General features: G+C 48.3%; 1 protein-coding gene across 3 annotated transcripts; it reads left to right on the top strand.

The window, feature by feature from the left end:
- Positions 1–2160: 2160 nt before the first annotated feature.
- On the top strand, positions 2161–11064 carry anapc10 (anaphase promoting complex subunit 10). Of its 3 annotated transcripts, none has more exons than XM_020476607.2 (6): positions 2168–2337; positions 3424–3539; positions 3751–3841; positions 4202–4322; positions 9842–9912; positions 10024–11064. In XM_020476607.2, the coding sequence occupies exons 2-6, from the start codon at positions 3425–3427 to the stop codon at positions 10181–10183; spliced, it is 558 nt and encodes a 185-aa protein (XP_020332196.1). In that variant the 5' UTR covers positions 2168–2337; position 3424; the 3' UTR covers positions 10184–11064. The 3 variants fall into 3 exon arrangements, with proteins under 3 accessions (XP_031647465.1, XP_020332196.1, XP_031647464.1); XM_031791604.1 differs by lacking the exon at positions 2168–2337 and adding an exon at positions 2839–3232; XM_031791605.1 differs by lacking the exons at positions 9842–9912; positions 10024–11064 and adding an exon at positions 7409–7523 and having other exon boundaries at positions 2161–2337.

The raw sequence follows: 11064 nt of genomic DNA, 5'->3' as shown, positions 1-11064 counted from the left end.
CCATTTCAGTTTGTCAGTGATGTGTACACCGAGGAACTTGAGCTCCAAAATGATTGTGACAGTAACATTTGTTGTTGGTGTTTTGGTTCTGTACTCCAGCACTTTGGATTTGAAATGATACCATGACAATGAGGTTAAAGTGACGACTGTCAGCTTTAACTTGAGGGTATTGTCAACCATATTGGGTGAACCATTTGAAATTAAAGTACTTTTTGTACAGAGTGCGGCAGGTAGCTTAGTGGTTAGAGCGTTGGGCCAGTAACCGAAAGGTTGACAGTTCAAATCCCAGAGCTGGCAGGTGAATCTGTGGAAGGTGATTCTACGGGAGGTGATTCTATGGGAGGTATATCTACGGGAGGTGAATCTACGGGAGGTGATTCTACGGGAGGTGATTCTACGGGAGGTGTATCTACGGGAGGTGTATCTACGGGAGGTGTATCTACGGGAGGTGTATCTACAGGAGGTGTATCTACAGGAGGTGTATCTACAGGAGGTGTATCTGTTAGCTGGTATCTATGCTGTATTGTGTAGACCCTTTTATTTCAGTCCCTGTGCCTTGTCTTACAGTCCCTGTGCCTTCTCTTACAGTCCCTGTGCCTTCTCTTACAGTCCCTGTGCCTTCTCTTACAGTCCTTGTGCCTTCTCTTACAGTCCCTGTGCCTTCTCTTACAGTCCCTGTGCCTTCTCTTACAGTCCCTGTGCCTTCTCTTACAGTCCCTGTGCCTTCTCTTACAGTCCCTGTGCCTTCTCTTACAGTCCCTGTGCCTTCTCTTACAGTGCCTGTGCCTTCTCTTACAGTGCCTGTGCCTTCTCTTACAGTGCCTGTGCCTTCTCTTACAGTCCCTGTGCCTTCTCTTACAGTCCCTGTGCCTTCTCTTACAGTGCCTGGAATGTAACATGATATGACTTGCCCAGACTTGCCTTACAAGTCTGACCCATGTTATGAAGCGTGTCAGCTTGGGTTCCAGGCTAGCTTTCCTTGTCTCTCTATTACAGTCAGTTTTGGAGTGAAGACTGAATATCCTTAGCAACATAGTCATGTTTCAAAAGCTGTTCTGTAGTTGGGTTGTAATTAGTTACGTTGTGGTATTCTTTTATAAACAGGAAAATATCATTGTATTGTATTGTATATTGCAGACCAGAATGCCACATAGTCAGTGGACAGTTTATTAGGTACACCCATCTAGTACCGGGTCAGACCCCCCCCCCCTTGCCTCCATAACAGCCTGAATTATTTGGGGCATTCAACAAGGTGTCTGTAAACGTTCCACCTGGGATGTTGGTCCATGCTGACGCGATGGCATCACGTAGTTGCTGCGGATTGGACACCGGTACGTTCCTGCTGCGAACAACCCCGTTACATCATCAGTACAAAGATCCTCTATTGCGTTGAGGTCTGGGGACTGCGCAGGCCACTCGAGTAAACCCGAACGAAATGAACCAGACTTTCACGGGTCATGCAGGCAGTAGACATGCGTTCAGTAGTCCCAATGAGCTGGGAAGTGGCACAAATTGAAAAGGGATATGGGGAGGAAAGTATGTTGCTGGAGCCAGTAACCGAAAGGTTGCACGATCGAATCCCTGAGCTGACATGGTAAAAATCTGTCCTTCTACCCCTGAAGAATGCAGTTAACCCACTGTTCCCCGGTAGGCCATCATTGTAAATAAGAATTTGTTCTTAACTGACTAGTTAAATAAATACAAAATAAAGTTCTAGCCTGTGTCTAAAACTTTTTCAATCAATGTATTTAAAAATAATAATAATTTAGATATAAAATCTATGAAAGTGTGACAGACAAAACATAAGATTTTTAGTTTTTGTGTTCACATGTTCAACAAGGAGTTTGTAATGCGTTCAGTTTCCCCCTGCGGTTCATTTATGGCCTTTATCACACCTCATACTGGTACCACAGATGGACAATGTATGTAAGATGCATAACAGGACATTTGAGAAAACTGCCCTTATGCACAGGTCTAGGATCAGTGTAACTCCACGCCCTAACCCTCACCAAAGGGGAGAATAACTGTCCCAAGATCAGTGTCTAGGTCTAACTTTACAACTTAATTTCTAGTGAGAGACAGAAAAAGAGTTACATAAATGCTCTTTCGTTCGATCTAGGAAAGAAGTAGGAAGGAAAAGATCGCGCGAGAAAGACATTGTTGTGCGACAGAAGTGTCTCCACTTCCTGTGTCGTCATCAACATGCGACCAAACCTGGAGCGAGAAGTGGGAGATTCGAAGTAGCAAAACAAGCAACAGTAATTTCATATTTCATTAAACAAATGCCATCTACGATTAGTTAAAAACGAAAAAGGAAAACCACGACATCGGAGTAAGGTAATATAACTTACTGTGTATAAGAACGTTCTTGTTTCTGGCACAAATGGTTTTGCATGACTGTTAATAACATAGCTAGCTAGCTAACGCGACAGAGATGCGTAAAGAGTTATCGACGTGATATTTGTTATTGTCATGTTGCCAACTCCCATGGTAATCGATACTGTATTTTGCGTACTACTAGCGCACGTCACTTCAGGCTTGAATGAAAAAGTCCTCTGCTTTCCCCTTGTAGCCACAAGCCTTGGTAGTTCGCCGTGATAAAATAGTGCTTAGTATTTCGCGTTGTGACCGCAGGAACATCGGTTTGAATCCAGGTCACTGCATTGCAATCTCAAACCATGAGGGCTATTTTTATTTATTTAAATTAATAAGGTAGGTAATGATATCTCAGAACTGTAATTGTCACATGTTGTTTGGCGTGAGGGTTAGTATCTCATGATAAGCTGTAGACCACACTATATACCAAGAGAGTTCTCATCTATATTCTTTATAGCTGTCTATTTACCACCAGAGGCGGCGTGCTCCCGGTCGAGGCGGCGTGCTCCCCGGTCGAGGCGGCGTGCTCCCGGTCGAGGCGGCGTGCTCCCGGTCGAGGCGGCGTGCTCCCGGTCGAGGCGGCGTGCTCCCGGTCGAGGCGGCGTGCTCCCGGTCGAAGCGGCGTGCTCCCGGTCGAGGCGGCGTGCTCCCGGTAGAGGCGGCGTGCTCCCGGTAGAGGCGGCGTGCTCCCGGTAGAGGCGGCGTGCTCCCGGTAGAGGCGGCGTGCTCCTAGAGGCAAAACTACACTTACTGTTCAGATCCGTACAGCTAATAATAACTAATACAAGATAAGAACATAATAAGTATTTTTAATAAGTCGTAGGAAGTGATCGGAGCAACTCCGGGATCAAGCAAGGTAATGATTAACACCGTAAAGCAGTCCTAGCGGGAGCTGTCAACGCCGCCACCCGGGAGCTGTCAACGCCGCCACCATCCACCCAATCAGACAACAGCGATTGGGGCTGTAACCTCTGATGTAATTCATTCTATTTTCAATGGTTTTAGTTCCTTCCTGTGTTGTGTGTGTGTGTGTGTGTGTGTGTGTAGCATGGCGACCCCCAGTAAGACCCCGCCAGGTTCTGACCCCAAGCAGCTGGAGAGGACCGGGACGGTCCGGGAGATCGGCTCTCAGGCGGTGTGGTCTCTGTCTTCCTGTAAACCAGGTGAGTTCAGTTGGGTTCTATTCATTAGTGCACACTGTAGCAAAACAATGTTTTGCAAAGGTAATGAAAACTAGTTATTGGACAATTCAGGACAGTCCCTCCCGGGTTTCAGTTTGTTTGTTGTCTGATGAACTCATCCCTGGTGTTCTTTCTCTGCTCCTCTAGTCTGACTGGTGAACTCATACACTGACTCTGCCCCCCCTCCCTCTAGGTTTTGGTGTGGACCAGCTGAGAGATGATAACTTGGAGACATACTGGCAGTCTGATGGATCCCAGCCACACCTAGTCAACATCCAGTTTAGGTACAGTCTGTATCCCTATCTCCCTCCCTGCCTGCCTTTCTCCCTGCCTGCCTGCCTTTCTCCCTGCCTGCCTTTCTCCCTGCCTGCCTGCTTTTCTCCCTGCCTGCCTGCCTTTCTCCCTGCCTGCCTGTCTCCCTGTGACTGGATTAGTCAATCAGGATCTCAATGAAGGCATCTCCAACATACATCATTCATCTCTTCCTTCTCTCCTCCTCTCCTCAGGAGAAAGATCATCATTCATCTCTTCCTTCTCTCCTTCTCTCCTCAGGAGAAAGATCATCATTCATCTCTTCCTTCTCTCCTCCTCTCCTCAGGAGAAAGATCATCATTCATCTCTTCCTTCTCTCCTCCTCTCCTCAGGAGAAAGACCACAGTGAAGATGTTGTGTATGTATGCAGACTACAAGTCAGACGAGAGCTACACCCCCAGTAAGATCTCTGTCAGAGTAGGAAACAACTTCCACAACCTGCAGGAGATCAGAGTAAGAACTTTAACTGTTATGTATCAGTATCTACATGTTATAACTGTTATGTGATGTTATAACTGTTATGTGTATCAGTGTGTGCATGTTATAACTTATGTGATGTTATAACTGTTATGTGATGTTATAACTGTTATGTATCAGTGTCTACATGTTATAACTGTTATGTGATGTTATAACTGTTATGTGATGTTATAACTGTTATGTGATGTTATAACTGTTATGTGATGTTATAACTGTTATGTATCAGTGTGTACATGTTATAACTTGTGATATAACTGTTATGTCATGTTACAGCTGTTATGTCATGTTATAATTTATGTGATGTTATAGCTGTTATTACTAAGGCATTAACGATACGAGACCTCGGCACTATGAACCCCAATGAATTCAACAAACATGACATGTTTTATATAGAACCACTAAGTCGGTCTGTAGGCTAGACCTAAGTCGGTCTGTAGGCTAGACCTAAGTCGGTTTGTAGTCTAGACCTAAGTCGGTTTGTAGTCTAGACCTAAGTCGGTCTGTAGGCTAGACCTAAGTCGGTCTGTAGGCTAGACCTAAGTTGGTCTGTAGGCTAGACCTAAGTTGGTTTGTAGGCTAGACCTAAGTCGGTCTGTAGGCTAGACCTAAGTTGGTCTGTAGGCTAGACCTAAGTCGGTCTGTAGGCTATGCCTACTCTGTGTTGTATACCATCGTCTCGTAAGTAAAGCAGAGTGTTAACGTTGTGTCTTCTCTCCACTGCTCAACGCGTGGCGTGTAGCGTGGCGTTGTGTAGCGTGGCGTTGTGTGGCGTTGTGTAGCGTGGCGTTGTGTGGCATGGCGTTGTGTAGCGTGGCGTTGTTCGGGGCTAATCACAATGTCACCAAGAGCTCCGCTACATTCGTAGAGCCCTCCGTGTGCCAAAGCAAGCTAGGACATGATCTAATCAGCGGAAGATGGAATTAAAAGTGAAATGAGAAGTATATGGTACAATGACCAAGAGCCAACAGCTAGGCTGTTATTCAGTCGTCTGAATGGAGGTGATATTATTTGTAGCTGAAGGAAGCACATGCTCAATTAGCCAACTAGCTTTTCTCGGTTTTGATGCATTCAAGACGGGTATTAAATAATGATATTGGATGATAAATTAACTAGCTGTGACTAAAAGTTAGTATTCTAGCGCAAGGCTTGTTATGGTTGGTTGCTGTCTATCCCTCCCTCCTTGTCACTCTCAAGGCCCCTCCTCCCCCTGCTCTCTCTCTCTCGTAGCCCCTCCTCCCCCTGCTCTCTCTCTCTCGTAGCCCCTCCTCCCCCTGCTCTCTCTCTCTCGTAGCCCCTCCTCCCCCTGCTCTCTCTCTCTCGTAGCCCCTCCTCCCCCTGCTCTCTCCCTCGTAGCCCCTCCTCCTCCTGCTCTCTCTCTCTCGAAGCCCCTCCTCCCCCTGCTCTCTCTCTCGTAGCCCCTCCTCCCCCTGCTCTCTCTCCCGTAGCCCTCCTCCCCCTGCTCTCTCTCTCGTAGCCCCTCCTCCCCCTGCTCTCTTTCGTAGCCCCTCCTCCCCCTGCTCTCTTTCGTAGCCCCTCCTCCCCCTGCTCTCTCTCTCGTAGCCCCTCCTCCCCCTGCTCTCTCTCTCGTAGCCCCTCCTCCCCCTGCTCTCTCTCTCTCGTAGCCCCTCCTCCCCCTGCTCTCTCTCTCTCGTAGCCCCTCCTCCCCCTGCTCTCTTTCGAAGCCCCTCCTCCCCCTGCTCTCTCTCTCGTAGCCCCTCCTCCCCCTGCTCTCTCTCTCGTAGCCCCTCCTCCCCCTGCTCTCTCTCTCGTAGCCCCTCCTCCCCCTGCTCTCTCTCTCGTAGCCCCTCCTCCCCCTGCTCTCTCTCGCGTATCCCCTCCTCCCCCTGCTCTCTCTGTCTCTCTCTCTGTCTCTCGCTCTCATCCCCTCCGCCTCCTCCCCCTGCTCTCTCTCTCTCTGTCTCTCTCTCTCTGTCTCTCTCTCTGTCTCTCGCTCTCATCCCCTACGCCTCTCCCCCTGCTCTCTCTCTGTCTCTCTCTCTGTCTCTCTCTCTGTCTCTCTCTCTGTCTCTCTCTCTCTGTCTCTCTCTCTCTGTCTCTCTCTCTCTGTCTCTCTGTCTCTCGCTCTCATCCCCTCCGCCTCATCCCCCTGCTCTCTCTGTCTCTCTCTCTGTCTCTCGCTCTCATCCCCTACGCCTCTCCCCCTGCTCTCTCTCTCTGTCTCTCTGTCTCTCACTCTGTCTCTCTCTGTCTCTCTCTGTCTCTCGCTCTCATCCCCTCCGCCTCCTCCCCCTGCTCTCTCTCTCTCTCTCTGTCTCTCGCTCTCACCCCCTACGCCTCTCCCCCTGCTCTCTCTCTCTGTCTCTCTCTCTGTCTCTCTCTCTCTCTGTCTCTCTCTCTGTCTCTCTCTCTCTCTGTCTCTCTGTCTCTCGCTCTCATCCCCTCCGCCTCCTCCCCCTGCTCTCTCTCTGTCTCTCACTCTCATCCCCTACGCCTCCTCCCCCTGCTCTCTCTCTCTCTCTCTGTCTCTCTCTCTGTCTCTCATCCCCTCCGCCTCCTCCCCCTGCTCTCTCTGTCTCTCTCTCTGTCTCTCTCTGTCTCTCTCTCTGTCTCTCGCTCTCATCCCCTCCGCCTCCTCCCCCTGCTCTCTCTATCTCTCTCTCTGTCTCTCGCTCTCATCCCCTACGCCTCTCCCCCTGCTCTCTCTCTCTGTCTCTCTCTCTGTCTCTCTGTCTCTCTCTCTGTCTCTCGCTCTCATCCCCTCCGCCTCCTCCCCCTGCTCTCTCTCTCTGTCTCTCGCTCTCATCCCCTCCGCCTCCTCCCCCTGCTCTCTCTCTATGTCTCTCTCTCTGTCTCTCGCTCTCATCCCCTCCGCCTCCTCTCCCTTGAGCTGTATCAGCTCAGGTTAATAAAGTAGCTTACAGATAGACTTTTCTGCTGCTTCCCTCACTCGGATCCATGTCTATAAGGAACTGGTCTCTATATTGATAAATGTATTTATGCATATTTGTCCGGGTGGGAAAGCCCCAGGTCCATTTCGGAATGGGTCCAACTTTTTAGACTTCTACTTGAGAAGCCCAATATAACAGTCCCTGTCGCAACAGACAACGCCGGGAACATAGTGAATGATGTCACAACAGACGACGCCGGGAACATAGTGAATGATGTCACAACAGACGACGCCGGGAACATAGTGAATGATGTCACAACAGACGACGCCTGGAACATAGTGAATGATGTCACAACAGACGACGCCTGGAACATAGTGAATGATGTCACAACAGACGACGCCTGGAACATAGTGAATGATGTCACAACAGACGACGCCTGGAACATAGTGAATGATGTCACAACAGACGACGCCGGGAACATAGTGAATGATGTCACAACAGACGACGCCTGGAACATAGTGAATGATGTCACAACAGACGACGCCTGGAACATAGTGAATGATGTCACAACAGACGACGCCTGGAACATAGTGAATGATGTCACAACAGACGACGCCTGGAACATAGTGAATGATGTCACAACAGACGACGCCTGGAACATAGTGAATGATGTCACAACAGACGACGCCTGGAACATAGTGAATGATGTCACAACAGACGACGCCTGGAACATAGTGAATGATGTCACAACAGACGACGCCTGGAACATAGTGAATGATGTCACAACAGACGACGCCTGGAACATAGTGAATGATGTCACAACAGACGACGCCTGGAACATAGTGAATGATGTCACAACAGACGACGCCTGGAACATAGTGAATGATGTCACAACAGACGACGCCTGGAACATAGTGAATGATGTCACAACAGACGACGCCTGGAACATAGTGAATGATGTCACAACAGACGACGCCTGGAACATAGTGAATGATGTCACAACAGACGACGCCTGGAACATAGTGAATGATGTCACAACAGACGACGTCTGGAACATAGTGAATGATGTCACAACAGACGACGTCTGGAACATAGTGAATGATGTCACAACAGACGACGTCTGGAACATAGTGAATGATGTCACAACAGACGACGTCTGGAACATAGTGAATGATGTCACAACAGACGACGTCTGGAACATAGTGAATGATGTCACAACAGACGACGCCTGGAACATAGTGAATGATGTCACAACAGACGACGCCTGGAACATAGTGAATGATGTCACAACAGACGACGCCTGGAACATAGTGAATGATGTCACAACAGACGACGCCTGGAACATAGTGAATGATGTCACAACAGACGACGCCTGGAACATAGTGAATGATGTCACAACAGACGACGCCTGGAACATAGTGAATGATGTCACAACAGACGACGCCTGGAACATAGTGAATGATGTCACAACAGACGACGCCTGGAACATAGTGAATGATGTCACAACAGACGACGCCTGGAACATAGTGAATGATGTCACAACAGACGACGCCTGGAACATAGTGAATGATGTCACAACAGACGACGCCTGGAACATAGTGAATGATGTCACAACAGACGACGCCTGGAACATAGTGAATGATGTCACAACAGACGACGCCTGGAACATAGTGAATGATGTCACAACAGACGACGCCTGGAACATAGTGAATGATGTCACAACAGACGACGTCTGGAACATAGTGAATGATGTCACAACAGACGACGTCTGGAACATAGTGAATGATGTCACAACAGACGACGCCTGGAACATAGTGAATGATGTCACAACAGACGACGTCTGGAACATAGTGAATGATGTCACAACAGACGACGTCTGGAACATAGTGAATGATGTCACAGAAACTAGATTTGGGACACAAATAGGGTGTGTTTTTAGTTTAGCGTATTTAGCCAAATAAACATTAATAAACTACAGTAACTGTTGTCATTTTATTTTCCTGCTGTACCATAACCGAACCCTAAAACCGCCATACGTACCAAACCAGGGATCTGGTGAACACCCCGAGTTACTACAGAGATGGCATTTGTACTTGTATCTCCTCCTCGCTCTTCCTCACTCTTCTTCCTCTTCGCTCTTCTTCCTCCTCACTCCTCCTCACTCTTCCTCCTCCTCACTCTTCCTCCTCCTCGCTCTTCCTCCTCTTCCTCCTCCTCACGCTTCCTCCTCTTCTTCCTCACTCTTCTTCCTCTTCGCTCTTCTTCCTCCTCACTCCTCCTCCTCACTCTTCCTCCTCCTCCCTCTTCCTCCTCGCTCTTCCTACTCTTCCTCCTCCTCACGCTTCCTCCTCTTCTTCCTCCTCCTCTTCCTCCTCCTCACTCTTCCTCCTCCTCGCTCTTCCTCCTCGCTCTTCCTCCTCTTCCTCCTCCTCACGCTTCCTCCTCTTCTTCCTCACTCTTCTTCCTCTTCGCTCTTCTTCCTCCTCACTCCTCCTCCTCACTCTTCCTCCTCCTCACTCTTCCTCCTCCTCCCTCTTCCTCCTCGCTCTTCCTACTCTTCCTCCTCCTCCCTCTTCCTACTCTTCCTCCTCCTCACGCTTCCTCCTCTTCTTCCTCCTCCTCTTCCTCCTCCTCCCCCCACTGCAGCAGTTAGAGATGGTAGAGCCTAGCGGTTGGATCCACATCCCTCTTCTGGACACAGTCAACAACCCCATCAGGTACATTTATATGTGTTGTTCTGACAAGTGTCTCAAACACACTGCTTTGACCAATGATATTCTATAGGTTCAATTCTCTGTCCTAATCTGTCTAATGATTTCATTTGTCAGGACGTTCATGATCCAGATAGCTGTGTTAGCCAACCACCAGAACGGCAGAGACACGCACATGAGACAGATCAAAGTGTATACCCCCGTGGAGGAGAGCTCCATCGGCAAGTTCCCAAGATGCACCACGGTCGACTTCATGATGTACCGCACTATCAGATGACACTGAGGGTTCCGGGTGGAACCTCCTCAGGGTTCCGACTAGAACTTTCCAGAGTTCCGGGTGGAACCCTTAAGTGTACAGTGTTGACAAATAAGGGAATTGGAATGCTAAGTTTAAAAAAAAGAGTGAAATATTATTCAAATTTTCAAGTTAACCTGAAATCATTTTCATTTAAGATTACATGGAGCCACTTGACGTATTACGGTCTCTGGGTGCATCCCAAATGGCACCCTATTCCCTATATAGTACACTACTTTATACCAGAGCCCTATTCCCTATATAGTACACTACTTTATACCAGAGCCCTATTCCCTATATATAGTGCACTACTTTAGACCAGGGCCCTATTCCCTATATAGTGCACTACTTTATACCAGAGCCCTATTCCCTATATATAGTGCACTACTTTAGACCAGGGCCCTATTCCCTATATAGTGCACTACTATAGACCGGACCCCTACGTGTGTTCCTATGGACCCTTGTCAAAAGTTGTGCACTATATAAGGAATAGGGCTCTGGTATAAAGTAGTGCACTATATAGGGAGTAGGGCCCTGGTCTAAAGTAGTGCACTATATAGGGAATAGGGCTCTGGTATAAAGTAGTGCACTATTATATAGGGAATAGGGCTCTGGTATAAAGTAGTGCACTATATAGGGAGTAGGGTGCCGTGTTGGCATCTCTCTGTGTTATTGATGATGTTAATTCCATATTAGTCTGATGGCCTGTCTTTCGGTTGGTGTCTGATGTAAAGATGATTTGAAAACTTCAACGAGACCATGTAAGGTTTACTCCCCGTGTGACTAGACCTGCTGTCTGACTGGGAATGAATGTCGAATGTATGTATCTCTCTGTTGTTGAATTAAATGTGTTTTGAGTTTGA

Source organism: Oncorhynchus kisutch, linkage group LG16 (genome assembly GCF_002021735.2).
Source record: "Oncorhynchus kisutch isolate 150728-3 linkage group LG16, Okis_V2, whole genome shotgun sequence".
NCBI classification, from domain to species: domain Eukaryota; kingdom Metazoa; phylum Chordata; class Actinopteri; order Salmoniformes; family Salmonidae; genus Oncorhynchus; species Oncorhynchus kisutch.
The sequence above is the reverse complement of the archived record's forward strand: the minus strand, read 5'-3'. Positions and strand labels throughout refer to the sequence as shown.

What these genes read in the sequence shown, in the direction of transcription:
- anapc10 (XM_020476607.2), top strand. Translation starts at nt 3,425, where the DNA reads ATGGCGACCCCCAGTAAGACCCCGCCAGGTTCTGACCCCAAGCAGCTG. An exon ending in CTAGTCAACATCCAGTTTAG is followed by an intron (nt 3,842 to 4,201) that starts GTACAGTCTGTA and finishes TCCTCTCCTCAG; the next exon opens with GAGAAAGACCACAGTGAAGA. An exon ending in ACAACCTGCAGGAGATCAGA is followed by an intron (nt 4,323 to 9,841) that starts GTAAGAACTTTA and finishes CCCCCACTGCAG; the next exon opens with CAGTTAGAGATGGTAGAGCC.